This window comes from Leptodactylus fuscus, chromosome 3 (assembly GCF_031893055.1).
Source record: "Leptodactylus fuscus isolate aLepFus1 chromosome 3, aLepFus1.hap2, whole genome shotgun sequence".
Classification (NCBI taxonomy): Eukaryota; Metazoa; Chordata; class Amphibia; order Anura; family Leptodactylidae; genus Leptodactylus; species Leptodactylus fuscus.
The window spans coordinates 93,457,383-93,477,799 of NC_134267.1; the positions used below are offsets into that span (position 1 = coordinate 93,457,383).

General features: G+C 39.8%; 1 protein-coding gene across 1 annotated transcript in view; it reads left to right on the plus strand.

Moving 5' to 3' along the window:
- TRMT11 (tRNA methyltransferase 11) overlaps window positions 1-20,417 on the plus strand; it is a 45,832-nt gene that overhangs the window by 459 nt on the left and 24,956 nt on the right. The window contains exons 2-9 of the mRNA XM_075267983.1: window positions 1,771-1,836; window positions 4,938-5,011; window positions 5,841-5,922; window positions 8,010-8,102; window positions 8,385-8,519; window positions 14,960-15,116; window positions 18,998-19,078; window positions 19,976-20,140. Coding sequence (XP_075124084.1) covers window positions 1,771-1,836; window positions 4,938-5,011; window positions 5,841-5,922; window positions 8,010-8,102; window positions 8,385-8,519; window positions 14,960-15,116; window positions 18,998-19,078; window positions 19,976-20,140 — 853 coding nt within the window. The remainder of the gene's footprint in view (window positions 1-1,770; window positions 1,837-4,937; window positions 5,012-5,840; window positions 5,923-8,009; window positions 8,103-8,384; window positions 8,520-14,959; window positions 15,117-18,997; window positions 19,079-19,975; window positions 20,141-20,417) is intronic.

The window sequence follows — 20,417 nt, forward strand, 5'->3', positions numbered from 1 at the left end:
CAAAAATAGGTGTGGGAATTGTTTGGTGGGGGTTTACATATACAGGTCTCAGGACCCCTACCCGGAATCTCATGTCATGTCAGACATTAGCTGCTCCAAGCGGCTGATACATTGTATCTACTTTGATACATTGTTCCATAGTATCAGTCAATTCAGTATATGGAGAATAACAATGAATGGAGAAGCAACAATAAATTAATAAGGATCCCCCAAACCCCCATTTTCTTAAGTGTCACCCATTGCTTAGTACTGCACAACAACAATGTTTTTGCGAACAACATCTGGCATGGAAACCTGACAGACGTTGTGGTTGCTGAAATTCTTTGTACTGTAACCTTCACAAGTTGTTAGAAAGGGTTGCGGTGCTTTAGAGGATGGCCAGCCTTCAGGCAATTTAGTTGATGGTGGAATTGTTCATATTAAAAGCCCATTTTCCGGGGTAGGCAACCTTCAGCTGTTGTAGAACTATAACTCTCAGAATTCATACTTGCTCACTGTTTTTGGAACTTTCATGGAAGTGAATGGAGCATGTTGGGAGTTGTAGTTTCACAGCAGCTGGAGTGTCGGAGGTTACTGACCCCCGGTGTAATGTGTATGGCCAGTTTTTGTCTCTTCTTCCTGCAGCCAGTGAGGTTAGACCTGGTATACATCTGCATTTGGTAATTTCGGGCAGGCATCCCGAACAGACTACCGAACGCATTGGCAAGCGGTGTGCAGTGAAAGTGCATGGACCCCATAGGCTATAGTAGGGTCTGTTTGTTTTCCGTGCAGAATCAGCATGAGTCATGCGGACAGAAAAGTACTTCACGATTTACTTTCCTGTCAGCATGACTCGTGTAGACCGCATGGAAAGCACATAAACCCCATTATAGTCTATGGGGTCCGTGTGCCTTCACTGCACACAGCTTGCCAATGCGGTCGATAGTCCGTTCAGGGGGTCTCCATGCGGACTTCCTGAACGGATTACCGTACGCAGATGTTAACCGGGCCTTATGGTCATTTGGGAACTGAAGACAACAAAATATTGGGCAAGTTGTAACTTGCATGAATGTATATAACCACTTTAATTTCTGGGGATGGACATGGCAGTGTCGTTTGTGCTTGCTTTTGGAGTGTTTGTTTATGGAAGGAGGCAGAAGCATCTCTGCTACTATTTAAAGAGGACCTTTCATCAGATTGGGCACAGGCAGTTCTATATACTGCTGGAAAGCCGACAGTGTGCTGAATGCAGTGCACTGTCGGCTTTCCCGATCTGTGCCCTGGGAAAATGCTATCGGTCCCGGTACCGTAGTGCATTACAGTCAGAAGGGCGTTCCTGACACTCTGTCAGGAACGTCCTTCTGCCCAGCACCGCCTATCGCGCTGTACAGTGTGAGCGGAGAAGAACGCCCCCTCCCTCCACTCACATTGCTCGTCCATAGACAAGTATTATCAGGAGCGGAGGGGGCGTTTCTCCCCGCTCACACTGTACAGCGCGATAGGCGCTACTGGGCAGAAGGACGTTCCTGACAGAGTGTCAGGAACGCCCTTCTGACTGTAAAGCGCTACGGTACCAGGATCGATAGCGCTTTACCCAGGGCACAGATCGGGAAAGCCGACAGTGCGCTGAATTCAGCGCACTGTCAGCTTTCCAGCAGTATATAGAACTGCCTGTGCCCAATCTGATGAAAGGTCCTCTTTAAGTAATAGGAGGGGGGGGGGGGGGTGTTCTGTCTGAAAACTGTTTCAAGTCATTATTATTGGTAATAATGTAAATTTTTCACAATGCAGGAAGTTCAGTCTCTTCTGTCACTTTTTGGTGGCAATATCAGCAAGATTCAAGAAGACCATGGAAAGGTTTGTAGAGTTTACATATATATGCTTGTGTCTGTACATGTCAGTATAACTTTATATAGAAGTAGAATTCACACGTTCAATTACTACTGGTGCCTACAGGGGTATTCCAATGATAGCTAATAATGGTATATTTCTAGGATATGTTACCACCTTGTGATCGGTATGTCTAACTGATAATCAGAGGATCTGTAGTACTTAAAGAGGACCTTTCACCATATCCGGGCACAGGCAGTGTTATATACTGCCAGAAAGCTGACAGTGCGCTGAATTCAGCGCACTGTCGGCTTTCCCGATCTGTGCCCGGTGTGAAGAGCTTACGGCCCGGTACCGTAGCTCTTCTATAGTCAGAAGGGCGTTTCTGACCATTAGCCAGAGACGTCCTTCTGCCTCGCGGCGCCTATCGCGCTGTGCTGTGGAGCGGGGAGGAACGCCCCCTCCCTCTGCTCACACAGCTCGTCCATAGACGAGCATTATCAGGAGAGGGAGGGGGGAGTTCCTCCCGGCTCCACAGTACAGCGCGATAGGCGCCGCGAGGCAGAAGGACGTCTCTGGCTAATGGTCAGAAACACCCTTCTGACTGTAAAGCGCTACGGTACCGGGACCGATAGCGCTTTACACCGGGCACGGATCGGGAAAGCCGACAGTGCGCTGAATTCAGCCCACTGTCAGCTTTCTGGCAGTATATAACACTGCATGTGCCCGGATATGGTGAAAGGTCCTCTTTAAAGGTTTGTCCAATTCCAAACACGTATCCCTGTACATATGATAGGGTATGAGTGTCACATTGTTGGGAATCTAACTAAAAATAAGGAACTGAAATTCCTCTCCCTCACTGTGAGTGAAGCATCGGTGAACTTATGTGACCAGCACTCCATTCACTTGTATGGGGCTGTCAGAGATTGCCGTGGCAGTGAATGGAGCGGTACTGGCGATTCATTTACACGATGGATGCAGGGGGACATTCAGTCTCCTATTCTTCTCATTGCTGCAGCACTAAGTGGTCAGACCCCTAGCAATGTATCACCTGTGGATAGGGTATAAGTGTCTGTATTGGGACACCCCCCTTCGTATGGAGTTGCTGGGCCAGCAGCAATCTTGAAAGTGAATTCACTACTATGGACATCTTTGTAAGATGCAATGTCCATTACTTTATTAATTTTTAGTCCCCTTGATATGCCGATTACAACCTGCTAGTAATTCCATACTTTTCTGATATGGGAATACTTCTACCAGTAAGACATAAGGATGAGGGGCTGTGTGTCTAGGATGCTGCTTCCTTCACTAGCCCTTGTGTATCAGCTCAGCCTTATTCCTGTATTGTTTCATCTTCTGCAGCTCCGCTTTTGTAATGCTGTGTGTGAACTCCTCTGCATGGATGCCTTTTCACAACTTTACCAGAATTAAGTATCAGGAAAAAAGTTACCGACTCCAGCTGCAAAATAAAATAATTTGTTCCGATTAATAAATTACTTAGATGCAAAGTTTGTTGCATATATACTTTCATAGGGATTTAATCACTAGATTTTTTAATGAATTAGAGGATCTTTACCGCTTGCCATAGACAATGGCTATTAGTCTGTGGTTTGGCTCCCGACTCCACAGACCTTGCAGTCTCCTACACATTGTGTTTCGCTAAGGCCTTACTTACACATCATTGTTTTGCATCAAGGACTGAAAGCTAAGACCAGAATTGGGTCAAAAACACAAAACAGGTGCAAATATTTCCATTATAACTTATGTCTATAAAGTCTCCATTCCTGGTCTTGGCTCACAATCACTACCACAATGATGCAAATCACTGACATGAGAGTAAGACCTAAGGGGAACATCACATTCCCTAAACTTGCCAATCTATTTCAGTGGTAGGTAGAGGTTGAGCATCTGCCATTCTGATATGCCACTGCTTTATGTGACTGAGGGAAAAAAATTAGACATAATCACAGTTGTTGGTCCTGTAGACACTGTGCATGTTCGTTAAGATTGCTAGCTGACTTTGGTCTAACTTTTCTTACATTATATGGTTGTCCAAGATATTCATATTTACTTTTTAAATTAGACCATGGAAAGTGGAAAAAAAAATTCAAAACATATTCTACTGTCCCTGGTGCTCCTGTGTCTTCTAGCACTGTCTGGTCCTGCAGCTCTGATGTTTTCTTTCGGTGGAGGTACCCACTGCACGTGACCACGGAGCTCAATCAGCAACCTAAGGAGCAGGACACAGTGTGGCAGAGTGGCAGAAGCAAGACTGGACTGTGCTGGGAGACACTAGAGAACTGGGGGAAAGGTGAGTATGGGAAGAGGGGGTTAGGTTCTCAGCTTTTAGGTTTTTTTTTTTTTTTTTTTATGTTGGACAACCATTTAATTTCAGTATTGGCATAAATTAAATATTCATTTCTACGTTCCATAAATACATACTTAAAGAGGACCTTTCACCTCGACTTTCCCGTTCTGTGCCCCTGGTGAGGAGCTATCGGTGCCGTTACAGTCGATCTTCAGTGTCAGTAGGGCCTTTCTGACAGTCAGGAACGCTCTTCCTCACCGTAGCGTCTATAGCGTTGTACTGAGAGAGCGGTGAGGAACGCCTCCCTCCCCTACTCCTGATAGTACTCGTCCATAGATGAGTACTGAGGGGGACGTTCCTCACTGCTCAGCATTATGGCTGGCCAGTAAAGAACGCCCCCTCTCACAGTACAGCACAATAGACACTGCTGTGAGGAGGGGCGTTCCTGACAGACTGTCAGAAACGCCCTTCTGACACTGAAGAGCTACGGTAATGGTACCGATAGCTCTTCAGCGGGGGCAGAGAACGGGAAAGCCGATCGTGCGCTGAATTCAGCGCATTGTCTGCTTTCTAGCAGTATATAAAATTGCATGTGCACTGAGGACGTGAAAGGTCCTCTTTAATGTGCTTTTAGCAAGTTGTTCAACAAACTGAGCAACCTCTATTAGTATATAATTTTTTCAACAGTTATATTTGAAATGTTTGTTTAAAACCACATAAAATTTCATGCACAAGGTCAAGAATTTTTTTTATTGTGATAAGACCAGAATTTCCATACTTTTGTATTTTAAATTTGTTTTCACATGTTTTTGGTTCACAGTCTCCTTTTTGTGTTCTTAATATCCCATGCGAGGACCTGGCAAGAAAATTAATGCATCGGACTGTATGTGCAAAGTAAGGATTAGTAAATAACTAATTCTATCTTAGATTAGATTTTTCTGATTAGAACCGGTCACTTGAATGGGACTTAAGTTGCAGTAGCTGATCAGTGGTGGTAGGGTGCCTAGGAGTCATCCCTGCCACCCTACTATTGATGACCTCTCCTATGTAAAGTCATGGACAACCCCGTTTAGATCCTAGAAAACCTTTTTAGGCTAAGGGCCCACATTGTAGAAACGCAACGTTTTGTGTTACAGATTTGCTGTGTTTTATTGAACCAAAGTCAGCAGTGGATTTAACAGAAGGGAAATGTGTAAGAACTTCTTTTATATTCTCCTTTTCCTTTCAAGCAACTCCTGACTTTGGCCCTTAAAACAGCAGCAAAATCTGCAACAAAAAACATGTTTCTGCAGCGTGGCTTCTTAGACTTAATGAATTTATTTCTCGGCAGACTGCTTGTGCTCCTTTATTTTAGTGGCTGTATGGAGACCAGACTGCCACCCATCAAAATTTGTACAATGCGTTTGTGACTTGTCTGTAAGCACAGAGACTGAAAGTGAAGCAAAATCTGAGGTGGAAGACTGCTACAAATTCCTCTTTACTTTCCTCCATGTGAACACGGCCTTAGTTGGCAATGTCTTTGTCATATCTCCTAGTGGCTATTTCAGAATAGAATTAAAATGGTAGTGTTTTGTCTAAATAATTTTCTATTTAACGTAAGAAACTTAATTTCAGCTTTGCTTATGGCTCTTAAACGTGTATATCCAAAATATTATGGACCGTGATTGTTATATGCAATTATAATACATACAAAATGAAATAATATATTCTGCTATTTCTTTAGATCTCTCTTTGAGTTATGGGGCCATGGAAAATGTCTGAATGAACTCAAGCAGTCAATCCAGAACTATCCTTTGGAAAAGATGGTATGAGAAATCGCAAAAACTATGATTATAAAGGGTCCTTTATTAAGAAAAAAAAAAAGTTATGTTCTGCAGTAGTTGTGTATAACCACTTAAAGTGAACCTGCCCTATCTGAGAGCAGGACGCCATAGAGGAATAGAAGCTGATCTTTGTTATATAAAGGTTTATATGTATTTTAAAGCAGGATTTTTGAGTAAAAACACACACATGTTGACAACAATCACTGTGTGTGGGTGGGATAAGCAGGACTCTACCTGTATCTACAAGAGGTCATTTTAGGATTTACTCTGCTTTTTACTCTGAAATCCTGCTCATAATCATAATCTGTATATGATCCAATTCTCCCCTACCTGTCTCCAAGACTTTTCTGGAGCTCTACCACAGATACACAGTATCCATACCTGAATGACAGAGAGCCGGACCGCTAAACAGATGTAAAAATGTCCTCCATGCAGGAATTTTGTCTCCACCAATTATCAGCAGACTCTGCAATGGAGTCTCCGATGGAAACTCTGGCATAGATGTGAACCCAGGCTGAACTGGAGAGTTCTGGCTGGCTGACAGTTTGGTGCTCTTGTTACAGAGGTAATAGAGATATTGCAGAACAGTATGGGAGCAGCTCTATGCTTTTTATCCATACCAACCAGGATGAGATTTGTGTTTTTTTTTTTTTTAAACAAAAATTTCTTCATCTATTGTGACATATAAAGGACTATTTACCCCTGGACTATTAGGCTCAGGCCACACCTCGCAAAATGCAGTAAAAAAAATCCAGCAGAAATGCAGTGGAAACAAATGCAGCACAATAACTTATGTTTTTCACTTCTTTTCCACTGCATTTTCCATTTTTTCCTCCCCATTATAAGTATATGGGGGAAAACACTTCACTTCCATATGTGAAATTAACATGCTGCATTTTCCATTGTTCTAGTGCTGCACATTCTTACATGTATTTTTTGTGCACAGTAACACTAGACTGGTTGAAATTAGGAACACATGGACAGGTATTTACCAGATAGAAGTATGACTTGAGGAAAAAAAAAAACCTTTGCACACATGGACATTTAAATAAAGTCTAGCATAAACTGGGAAAACCCAGGTGACTGGCTGCTAAGCATGTTCTTCTTGAGAACCCCACTGAATACGCTGTGGTTGTTAGCCAGTGTATTCCTAGAGACCAGGCTGATGGATAAGACTCTGGACATCATTCAATGTGTCTCTAGGCTAACTAGGTAATTGGCGGTATTAGATGACTCTCCTCTCTACTGCATCAGACATGTATAAAATATATGGGAAATATAACATATATGAGAAAAGTTGTTGCACTTTTATGACGCTGTTGCTTGCCAGGAAAATGTTCACATTGTGAACTAGGTCTGGGCAAGCAATTGAAAAACAACCAAACCCAACTGTCAATCTGAGTAACAGTTTTTTTGTAAACATTGGTTATTTCGATTCAGTTATTACAGTATTCACAAGTTTCTACTTGTAGTTGTATTCGGACAGAAAACATATGAACAGGGACTGCTATTATACTCTGGGGTCTCTTCAGACTCCAAAGTATAATTGGCGGAAGCCCATGAGAGCTGAACAAACATTAAAAACAGAGTTATTCACCTCCCCAGGCTCTGGTGCGGGTCTTCAGCCTCTTCAGGCCTCTCCCAACCTCCTGAGTGTCATCAGGGACTTCTGAGGCACAGTCACAGGCACAGGATCACATGACACAAAGATGCAAGCATCACAATGTGCGTGACCAATGTTACCGCTGAGGCCTGTGACTCTTGATGTCATTCAGGAGGCCACAAGAGGCTCAAAGAGGACCAGGACCAATGCCAGAGGACAGGGGAGGTGAAATATAATGTTTTTTATGGTTACTCATCTCCCATAGGCCTCCGCTAATTATACTGTGGGATCTGAAGAGACCTCAGAGTATAATAACAGTTCCTGTTCGGTCCAAACGAAACCATCAGGCCAACCTCGTGAGGTTTGCCTACCACATACTTACCTGTAGACTCAATATAAGCTCGATGTAGGCTCTCTTTAAATATATTTTATGTTCTTATTTTTTAATTATTGCTTTTCTTTTTAGATCCCTTATCTTCAGCCCAATTCCTCATACAAGATATGCATCCATAGCTTCAATAAAACCTTGACACAGAAAGAAAAGATTGTAAAGATAGATGTGAGTAGTAATTTCATTGTCTAAAGATGAGAATGTTTGACTATGACTTAAAAGGGGTTGTGCCAATATGGACACTTATCTCCTATCCACAGGACAGGGGATAAGTGTCTTAACACCAGGTCCCCCAGTGATCAGGAGGAAGAGGAACTGAAAGTCTCCTGAAAGCCGCCTTATGAATAGAACTCCAGTTCGCTTGCTTGGTTCATTGATTTTTTTTTTTTTTTAATTCTTTATTTCTATCTAATGTATTATATATCTAATAATGATTGTTTGAAAATACAGGCAATGGAGTTCATGCCATTTAAAGGGAAAGTCAGTTTACAGAATGCAGAACATATCTTCTACTTATTGGAAGATTATGGACCTGACCCAAATACTGCTCCCAATGATCCTCTGAAGATCTACTTTGGCCGGTGGGTGAGTACTAGAAATTTCTGAATAAATAATTTTAACCTCTCACCATAGAGATATGGATATGAGCATCAATATCTTTATAAAAACTGTGTATTTCCCTTGACTTTTTTGAACTTAAAGTGCAAATCTCATTTTTATTTATTTCATTTACCGATATATTTATTTTCTTATTGTGCTGAGGGTTGTTTGGAGGAACAGTTTGGTGAATATACTAAGGACAGGTTCACACCTGCGGCCTGATTCTGTCTCAAATTAGCTTGAAAAGTATGGAGTTCTGCGTTTTTCAGACAGAAACTGTATGTACCCCATTAGTCTATGCGGTCCACTGGTAACTAATTTTTAGGCTGAGGCTCCACGTTGCGGAAATGCAGCTTTTTTTTGTTGCAGATTTTGCTGCGTTTTTTTTTTCTTTTTTTTTTTTTTTTTAGCCAAAGCAAAGAATGACTTCAAAAAGAATAGGAAATATGCAGTAAGCTCTTATACTTCTCTCTTCTACTCAATCCTCTCCTGACTTTAGCTAAAAAAAAAACCACAACACAATCTGCAACAAAAAAAGCTGCATTTCCACAGTGTGGGACCTTAGCATTAAGCGGCTTCGGTTTCCCAAATGCAAATGTGAACCTATCGTTAATTAACCAATATAACTTCCTTTTAATAATAATAAAAAAAAAAAACATCCTGTAAAATTAGGAGCTCTCTGAGTTACCAGGGAAATCCATACACGTTTGTGTTGCCAGTGTGTAGAGCTGTAGCATTTGCCGTCAAATGGTGACTTCAGATAGCTGTATCTCCTGTTTATACAACCTAGAAAAATTGTTCTGGAATAAGATAAGATAATCCTTTAATAGTCCACAGTCATATGATGGCTGAGATTCTGTAGTATTACTAATAAAATAACATAATTCTGGTAAAAATTAGACTCTGTATTGGCGCTAAGCATAGGAGTTCAGTTCCTAGTAATGATCTAAACAGATCTGTATTAAGATAATGCATTTTAGGTAAAAAAAAACAAAACATGATTTAAAACAGATACTTGGCAGCAAAACTAGTCACATCACTGGTTCAGAGGTCAGAAATCTGTAATTCATGGATACACACTTCAATCTATAAACAACAATCCATAAACTAAAATAACCCATACTTTTTTCTACTAAAACATGGATATACATACCGTAGATCAAAAAATAGTAGTAGTAGTAAATAAATGTAGGGTAGTCAAACTGAAAAAAAAAAAAATAAAATAAAAAATAAACAATGCTAAGGGGTCATTTCACTGCATCACTTACTAAAAAAACCCAGCAGAACAAAAACAAAAGAAAATATATAAATGGGTATTTAGAAAGTAGATACTCTTTTTGTTACTAGCCTCTGCCTGTGACTTTGTCTGCGTTTTGTTGGCGTTGATGATCCGCCTGTATTCAGCAAATTGCTGCCGTCGATGGTTTGCCTGCTCCAGCGTTTCGACAGCTCTTAAGCTGTCCTGCTGCAGAACTTGTTCCTCACGCCATGCCTGTGATTGTTCCGGTATCTCAGCACCTCGCTGGGACAACATTTAATGAGCATGTTGTTGGCGTTGATGATCCGCCTGCTCCGGCAATTCGGCAGCTGTCAAGCTGGCCTGCCTCTAAACTTGTTCCTTGCGCTGTGTTCGTGATTGTCCCAGTATCTCAGCAGCTTGCTGGGAAGTCATATAATGAGAATGTTGTTGGCACCGATGATCCCCGTCAGTTCCTCTTGAGGACAAGTCTGTTGACTTCTGGCTACCTTCATAGCTCTCGAGGTTTTAGAATTTTGCAACAAATTAGATTTTCTTTTTCCAGCATGTTTTAAAAGTAGCAAACTGCCAATTTGGATTAAAGGTGTTTTCCCATCCAGTGTGTTGTCTGGAGCTGATCAGATAATATGCAAAAACATGTAAACAATACACTGAGGGTTAGCTGAGTGTTTCCCTAGAGAGATAACAGACCTGGCTTTATCAGAACCTGAGATAAGCTGTTGCAGGAGCAGTGTAATATAGTATGTGAACATAAATTCATAACAGCCGTGAAGCATTCCATAGCTATTGCTGTTTATTTTATTGGTGAGTCAGTTAGATTCTCTCCTAGGAACTACAACTTTATCATTGTTTGTTATTATTTTATTAATAATAACTACAACTTATCACTGAAGACTACCACTACAGAAGCTGAAGATAGTAAAAAAAAAAAAAAATAAAAAAAATAATAATAATAAAAAAAAAAGAGCTATGGTGAGTAAATCCATCAATTAACCACTAGATGTCCTCAGACTCCAATTTCCTTTTCCTATATAAGAAGCTATGTCATGTATTGTGATAGAAAGTCCACAAGATGCCGCTGTTATAAATATACAAAACCTAACAATAATGCACTGTGTGGTTTTGTTGGTGAGTACATTGTAACTATATAACTAAAGATCTCACACAAATCAGAAATATAATCAAAAACTTAACTTTATTACATAAAAATATCAGAAGAAACATAGAAACGAATAGGGGGCTGGTAAGTATGCAACCAAGAGCTAACAATTAGTGTACATGCTATGCAGTCAATCATAAACAGGAATAATATAAGCAAATAATAAAGAGTGTGAAAACTAGGTAACATTAAACATAGTGTTTAAACAATGATAACACTAAATGTGGAATAAAGATAGATAGATAGATAGATATGAGGAGATCAGATGGCGCTCTTGGTTTTTGTTAGATCCATTATATAATTTCAAACGAGTTTTTCTATTCGTGTTATATTCAAAACATAGTGAGGAGGAAGAAAGATTTTACTGGTTTCTCTTTATATCATCCCCTGAACCAGCTGTAGAGATAAAGTGTTGTAGGATATTATAAATGTAGTGAAAGTGGTTATATATAGCATACATACATATATCAAAGATTCAAAATTTAATCCATGTCTTGAAGTTAATCTTCAATAATGGTTTCACTTATTTCATTAAAGCCATTCGGATTACTGCGTTCTATTTTTTTTACCGATTCAAAGCGCCTCTTGTTTTCAGGCATAGGGGTGATTTTTCTTGGGTCCTATACCCTACTATGTTTTAAGCAGCAGTGTCCTATACTCCATGTTATATTTGTTATTTTAGCCCGTTTTTGTTATGGCTGTGTAGCCAGTCAATCATTGTCTAACCTGCCAGTCCTCCTATGTGATCTATTTAATTGAATGTACCGTATTTGTCCTCTCCAGTACATTGCTACAACTACACAGCCAATACACAAAAGGTTAATCGAAAACCTTCCTCTTTGAAAAATCATCACAAGGAACTGAAACTGGCATGCTCGGCGCCAACACAGAGTCTAATTTTTATCAGAATTTGTATTATTGATACCAGGAAAAAAAATGTGCTCCTTACAAGACTGGGTCAACTACAGGCTTAAGAAAGCATAGAATGTACTTGAGAGGCTGATTAGATTAAGGCCCCATGTAGCGAGCTGCAGCCACAGAAAATTTGCAGTTTTCCTCTGCAAACTTTCTCTCTGTTATACCAATACAAAAAGCGGCAGTGATTCTGTAAGTATAATTGACATGCTGCGATTTGCAAAAACACTCATGTTTTTGAAATTGCAGCATTTCCACTGTAAATTTTTTTTTTCCTAAAACCCCATCTGATTTGCAGGAATTGTAAAATGCGGCCTTTAGGGGTTGTGCCTGGTACAACTCCATCGGGTGAGTAGTACTGACGCTAGGTTCACACCTGCGTTCTGGTTTCCGTTCTGTGCTTTCCGTCTTCTGCATGCCAGAAGACGGAAAGCACAGACCGGGTCCGGCCGTGAGCGGCGGTGAGCATTTTATGCTCTCCGCCGCGAAACCGGATTTTTTTTATCCGGACACAGAGTACTGCATGTCCGACTCTGTGTCCGGATTAAAAAACCCGGCCAGACATCTCTCTCACCCATTCAAATGAATGGGTGAGAGACTCCTGCAGGTTTCAGTCTCCTGCTCTGTTTTAGGCAGGAAACGGAAACCTGAACTACGGAGAGGGCAACGCAGATGTGAACGAGCCCTGATTCGTGATGCCTATCCTTTTGGATCTGTTCAAAGCTCAAAGATACACATAAATGTTTTTGTTCTGCCTTGATTTTATCTCTCTTTCTTGTGGTTACACTATAAAATAACCTGAGAGATCACTAGTTAGAAACACTTTATATGCAACAGTTCATGCTGTGTATATATAAATCACATCACGATTGTGCTTTTAACTAGTGATGTTTCCTTTTCATTAGAGCTGGAACTAGTGACACAGACATTTGATGTAACCATCCCCTTTGGCAAATGCTGCAGCTCTACATACTGCATTGAGTATAGGTGCACAGGATAGACATGGCAATACTTAGAGCAGGAAAACCTGCCAGGGGGGGTCCAACACCGTTTGGGAGGATGATCATATGCCTTCATATGATGTTATCTGTGTCCTTTGGATGTTTTTAGTCTCTTGGTAAAAATTATTTGGCTGGGGTGCCCCAAGAAAATTTAAAGGTTAGGAAAGACTGGCTTAGAGTGTTGGTAGAGGAAACTTTACCGGTGGTTTTCTAATAAAAGGAAGTTAGTTAAAAGGTTTATTAAGTATATTACAAAAATGTTTAACAAACACCTCCAACCCAATAGTGAAAAAGAAAAGAAAAAAACGGGACAATCTCTTTGACCCCTTAACACTCACATTAAAATTGCAAAGTCCCTCCTGAAAATGTAACTTTTTTGCAGATTTAGAATTTATGGCTCAAATGAATATTACTGACGCATGACTCTGGTGCCTTATATACAATTTAACCCTTTAGCTATCTAACACGTTTTAGTCTTAATCCAGAAACTTATTATCCCTCTGCATTCCAGCTTTCATAACTTTTTCAGTGCAGCTTTTGCAAGACCTTCTATTTTGTGGGTACATAACTCTTTGATCAGTTTTTATTACGTTTTTTTTTTTTTTTTTTTAGAGGTGTAATGATCAGAAAACTTCAATTCTGGCATGTGAATTTTAAGGTTTATGCCATCTATCTTGTAGAATAAATAACATTATTACAGAAATGGCGATACTAATTGTGTGAGGTTTTTATTTCTTTTCATTAAAGGGGCTCTATCATTGGGAAAAGTTATTTTTAGATAAGCACATTCTTGCATAGACTTTAGAAAGGCTATTTCACACCTACTTTTTGTATGTAAATTGCCTCAGTAGATTTTGAATAAGTCTGTTTTTGTTCATATGTTAATGAGCTTCCACTGTGCACCGGAAGTGTCTCTGTGCACTGTCTGCTCTATGTGTGTGTACAGCAGAGATGAGTCACCAGCACGGCAGCCTCTGCTGTACATACATAGAGAATAGCAGAGAGGAGTGCACGGTGGAAGCTCATTAACATATGAATAAACACAGACTTATTCAAAATCTACTGAGGCAATTTACATGCAAAAGGTAGGTGTGGAATAGCCTTTCTAAAGGCTATGCAAGGATGTGCTTATCTAAAAATGACTTTTCCCAATAATAGAGCCCCTTTAACGAGGACAAAATAAAGTCCTATAGTCTATGGTAACCTCTTCTCTGTGGTTATCTCAAGTGACAAGGACAGGAGAATAAAAACATCATTCACCTCTCCCTGCACACTGGTATGGTATGAGTATTTGCAGCACCACTTTATCCTGTGATATGTCTATATCTAGATGGGCTACAGACAAGATTCTTGCCTTTATACAGCTCTAGCCCCTGCGGCTCTGGAGTTGGAGTCGTTTAAAGTGACATCTCGGGGTAAACTGTAATGTAAAGGATTCATTCAAAGCTGTGGTTGAGGGGTCAATCAATAGGAGTCAAAGTGGTCAGGATTGTCATCAATCAAGGATATTCCATAAATATCAGGCATTGAAAAAAACACCTGTTAATGGGTTATGTCACGAAAAATTATTAGAGTAGAAGGTAATTTGCTAAACAATGGGGATCTAACTGCTGAGATTCCCACCAACCCAGAGAGCAGGTGTGTTTTACCCCCTTTGTGAATGTAATGGCGGATGTAGAATGTGTGTCCATTCTTTATGTGGCTATCTTTGTCACTCCCTTTGAAGTAAATGGATGGATGCATTCTGCCGAGATGCCACTGATCATCAGTTTATGCTTTATCCTATGGATAGGGGGATAAATACTTTTCCAGACATAACACTTTTAGGCTGAGACCCACATTGCGGAAATGCAGCTTCTTTTGTTGTACGTTTTTCTGGGTTCTTTTTGAGTCAAAGCCAAGAATGGTTACAAAAGGAATAGGAAATACCTGGGAAGTTTTTATACTTGTACTTTTTACTCAGTCCACTCCTGGATTTGGCTCAAAACACCACAGCAAAATCTGCAACAAAAAAGCTGCATTTCTGCAATGTGGGGCCTCAGCCTAAAAAAGTCCTTTTCACTGATCCTGTAAGTATATTTTGTGTTATTAGATTGCAGATGGACAAAGAGACCTCATCAATTCTTACAGTGTGAAAAAGAGGCACTTTATTGGGAACACGAGCATGGACGCTGGACTTTCCTTCATCATGGCGAACCATGCAAAAGTTAAACCCAATGATCTGGTATTCGATCCTTTTGTTGGCACTGGTAAGACTCACCTGTACTTATTTAGTTGCATTGATGCTTTAAAAAATTTTTTTCTTAGATATAAACTTTCCAGATACATCTCTTGGCTGTATTTTGTTACATGGTCACTTGCACCTTATACTTATGCAAAGTTTGTTGAACAGTTTGTGAATCTTAAGAAAATGTGGTTTGTTTGACATAAGTACTGGGACATTACTACCCAGCTTTTCTAAAATCCCAGCTCATGCATCACGGTCATGCACCTGATGGCTGTGTGCAAGCACTGTCCTGCCTGGGTATACCTTCCCTGGCTTCCTGTGATTTCTATGTATATGCCAGGGGAATCCATTTGGGGCTGTGAGCAGCCTGACTTCATTACTTGACTCTCCTTTCCCTTTACTTTATGCAAACAGTTAGCATATTGTATAGAGCTTCTCTCTGCACATGTTGCAGAAACACAGCGCCATAAGAATCGGATCTTGGCACTCTTCAGCTGCTTTATAAGGGGCTGTGGCTGATTCCAGGTGTCATTCCTGCTGACAGGTTGTATTGAGCCTAAAGAGATGGATGTTATGTGACGTATCAGCTTTATCTATATCACAAAGTATATCTTTGTGTAATTGGAAAACGGCAGGAATAGTATTTTTGTCTGGCACTTTTAAGCAGGTTGGGGATTGTCATCTATCAAAGGAAGAATGTAAATGGTTCTCAGACTTTGTAAAATATGCCTTTAATAAAGTGTACAGTATGTGCGTGTATCAGTGTCAGTGAAGTTCACCATATATTTCAGCTCTGTCCTCTCACATGATATCAGACATGTGCTTTCCCACCCAGAACCCACCAGTACCTTCCTTCTGGGTGGCTTTAGTCTTCCTTGCATTAATATTAATACTTTTTAAAGATCTCTCATACTTGAGGTGGTTATACACTTTTAACCCCTTTTAGCATCGTGTTTGTCATCAGCATGGAACAGACAATGCTTCATGACAAATATATTTACACAAACACAGCCGGTTTCCTGCTGTAACTGCGATTGTTGGGTGCTAAAAGGGGTTTTTGTGGCAGGAAAAGGTCTGGTTGTGGCCTCCAGCACTGCCATGTATAGGAGAAACCTATGATGCCTAGCCAGAGGCTGAGTGTAATAGACTGAATGTGAATGTTACACTGACATGTATACACTATATACTATATGTCTGCATTACAGTATTGAAGGGCATTATACATGCGATCAAGAGATTGCAAGCTTAAGTCCCGTAGTGGTCCTGCAGAAAAATGTGGGAAAAAAAAAAGTTTAGGCAGTTTCCTTTAAGTAGGAAAAAAACCTAAAACTAAACCTATTACAATTTTTCTCTAGAACATATATTTATTATTTTAGAAATAAAATAATAAAAAAGCACTTAATTGGTATCAAAGCATCCAAAACAACCCTTGTTAAAAAAGAAAAAAAAAACAAAACCCTAACGTTAGCTAACCCACACATTGAATATCATACGGAAAATAAAAAGTAACAAAAAATATCCCAAAAATGGAATAAAAAAATTTGCAAAAAAGTTAGATCTGCCCCAACAGAGTACACAAAAACTACACCTTGTCCCTCAAAAAAATTAACCCTATACAGCTCAATCAATTGCAAAAATGAAAAAAAGTTGTGGCTCTTAGAATATGGCAATGCAAAATATTTATTTTATAAAAGTGTTTTATCCTGCAAAAGTAGTTAAAACCATTTTACAAATTGGGCATCACTGTCATCGTACTGACTGATAGCATAAAGATAGCATGTCATTTATGCTGTATGACCAAAACGGCAAACAATTGAAGACTTTCTATTTATTTATTTTTTTTATTCACCATGCCAGAAAAAAAATAAAAAAATTAAATCCATTATATGTATTTCAAAGTGGCTTTGTATAACCTGTTTCGTCTAAATCAAATTGTCATATGGGCACGTCAATGGAAAAATAAATAACGTTATGGCTCTCAGAAGACAGAGATGTAAAAAAGCAAAAACTATACCTAGTCCTGACAGCCAAAATGGGCTGTGTCGTTAAGGGGTTAATAGCTAATTGTGAATCTCTTGTTTGGCTGACAGATCCTGTCACTGTTTGTTTATGGGGTTTCTGTTCATTGTATTTAATTCACATAGTTTTTTTTTTTAGATAAATTTATAAATAAATATGAATGATTTTATTCTTATTGGTGTTGTTACTTCATGATTCTAGTCTCTCCCTATTGTAAGGGGTGTTACTTGATAGTGCGGAGAGATTTTTGTGCTATTTTCAGGTATTCATGTAGGTTTATATTGAAGTGTTACATAGGGCAACTGCAGAGAGCACATATTCTTATCCTATTTGTATGCAGTCATGGAAAATTTGGGAATTGCTGGCTACTTTATGGGTCATATTTACTATGTGAACCAAGGTGCTTAGAGCAGAAATTTGGTTGCTATTGGTCTTCCACAAGAGGGCAGTGTTGTACAGGAGAAGAATAATATGTGAAAGAATTTGCAGCAGTTCCATAGTGTATATGAGTATTATAGCTCTCTTTACAGTGCATAAAACCTGTCTTTTGTTAATGGAACCAAGGGGGATTTGATTTGGATAACAGTTATGTTAGAGAGTTGGTGAAAGGTGAACATCTGCCCCATCTACCCCAATAACTCTTGTGATTCTAACAAGTCCTATCTGTTATTTTTCAGGCATTTCATGTCTATTCGCCTGCTATTATGAGAAATACTAATGTAATGTTAGGGCTAGTTCACACGTAATCTTTTGGGCCAGATTTTGACACGGAATCCGCGTAAAAAAAAAACGCCTCCCATTGAATTCAATGGGAGCCAGTCATTTCCTTTTTCCGCGAGCAGTATTTTACTGCTTGAGTAAAAAAGAAGCGACCTGCCCTATCTTGACGCGGATTCCATGGCAGGAACCGCCGTGGCGTCCGCGTCAAGACAATCCCTCCGGACTAGGTCCATTCATTTGGGCCTAATCCAGAGTGGGAAGCCGCGACAGTTGCGGCTAGCCGCAGCAGGCGCATTTTGGTCCGGCTTTTTTTTTTTTTTTAAATGTAGATTGTGAGCCCCATATGGGGATCACAATGTACATTTTTTTCCTATCAGTATGTCTTTGTAGAATGGGGAGAACATACAAACTCCTTGCAGATGTCATTCCTGGCAGGATTTGAACCCAGCAGGATTTGAACTACAGCACTGCAAGGCTGCAGTGCTAACCACTGAGCCACTGTGTTGCCCCAATTTTGGTCCAGATTCTGACACTGCTTCCCGTGTCAAAATCCGAACCAAAAAACTATATGTGAACTAACCCTTAAAGTGAGCAGCATATCCGCTAAACTGCATATATTGGTCACTGGCTGCAGGAGAAATGTCAACGTTTGTCTGAAAACATTTGCTAATGTAAAGGAGAAATCAGCCATGCTGATGATCTTGTTTGCAACACATTTTTCTAGGGTTTTCAGACAGGTTTTTTTTATACATTTGTGAATAGAAAATGTAAGCTTGGGAAGTTTATAATTCGTCTGTCCGTCTTTCAAGTGCCGCACTCATCAGCTCAGTATATCCTTTTACTTCCTTATAGAACAAATCCTTAAGAACATATCAGTCAGCACCTTTCTTGCTATGTATTAATCACATAGACAGTGTGTCTGGGTGGGCCTCTCTTTTCTCTGAAATTTTGAAATTGAAGGGTGGGATACGGCCTACTTAGTAGTAAAACAATCTGCATAGTATATACTTAAATGATTTTCTTATCCTTACAGTATATATTGATGACCTACCCTTAGGTCTCCCCCATCTGATCAGTATTGGATACATTGTGCAGTTAGGGTCCTTGATCAATGGAAAGTCTCCCACCAGCATATAAATGACTGTAGTTTGATTCCTTCTGTAGGGGGTCTTTTGGTACCATGTGCACACTTTGGGGCTTACGTATGCGGCACAGAGATTGATTACAACACAGTCCATGGACGGGGTGAGTAAATTCATTTTTTTCCTGCCTTCTGTATGCCTAATAGCATTTCTACTGGTGACCTCATTGGACTGCTATAGTTGTGTATCACACAGTGTTGCATTGCTGAAGAATGTAAACCAATGTCTTCATAGTAAGCTCTTGTTGTTTCAGTAAATTGTCATGTCTAACAGTTTATAAGGCATCTTTGCTCCTTTTTCATAAATCTCCAAATATGAAGCTAGATAAAACCATTGAGTTCATGATCCCATATTAGGCCAACATATAAATAATCACTTTTACTGTTTGCATGGAAAAACGTCTATACAGTGCAGTTTCCAGTCCGGAGTGTTTGTCGAGAACCATGCACAATAATTATTGCCAGAACTACAGCACTGCTTGCTGGAAACATTTATTACATTAAGGCTTTGAAGAGCTGGGCTGAATGTTTCATGCTAAACTAGTATTAACAGAACATAGCTAATCTGGCACAACTGGTGCTGGAAACAGGTTGTTTCAAGTGTGGAGAAGCTGTAGAGCACATTGCCTCTCATACTGTCACTCCTTATAATGACCCTCCACCATTACTTATATGCTGGCTGCGTAGTTAGCAAATGTAAAATCTAGCTTCTTTGTAATATATTTTTATTACATTCATTATATTAAAATAAATAAATAAATAAATCATCTTCCAATCTGGAAACCATCAACAAGCTTTCGACAGATCTTTTCAGATTTTTTGCATGGGTGCCATCAATTACAATAGTTTTCATTGGTTATTAAGCAGTTGTGCACAGTTTGCAACCTTCCTGCCACTGTCAGATCACAAGGGAGCGAATGCCTGTGCAACCCTTTATCATAATGGAACTTAATTTTCTATACTTTTAAGTTTAATGCAGCTTCTTTCTACCTTCCACACAGGTAAAGCAACCAGAATGAACCAGAAGTGGAGGGGGCCAGATGAGAATATAAGGGCCAATTTACGGCAGTATGGGTTAGAGAAATACTATCTTGATGTGCTTGTGTCTGACGCTTCAAAACCCATCTGGAGAAGAGCGCCATTGTTTGATGCAATCATTACAGACCGTAAGTAAGCCCTGGGCGCACACATGCACACAGAGCCGCACTACGTGCCATAATAAAATAATTAAAAATAAATAAATACAACAAAACCCGCCTCTACAGATAAATAATGCTGCCATAGTGTATGACTGATATAATGATTCTAATTGGTATTGGTATAACCCATATAGCAGGCCTGTGTAGGCAGTGAATTCAGGCCAGTTTTGGGTGGAGCTGTAGAAGAGAATAAAAAGGTACCAACAAAGACTCCCAACTTCAAAAGGAAATGAGTTATTTTATA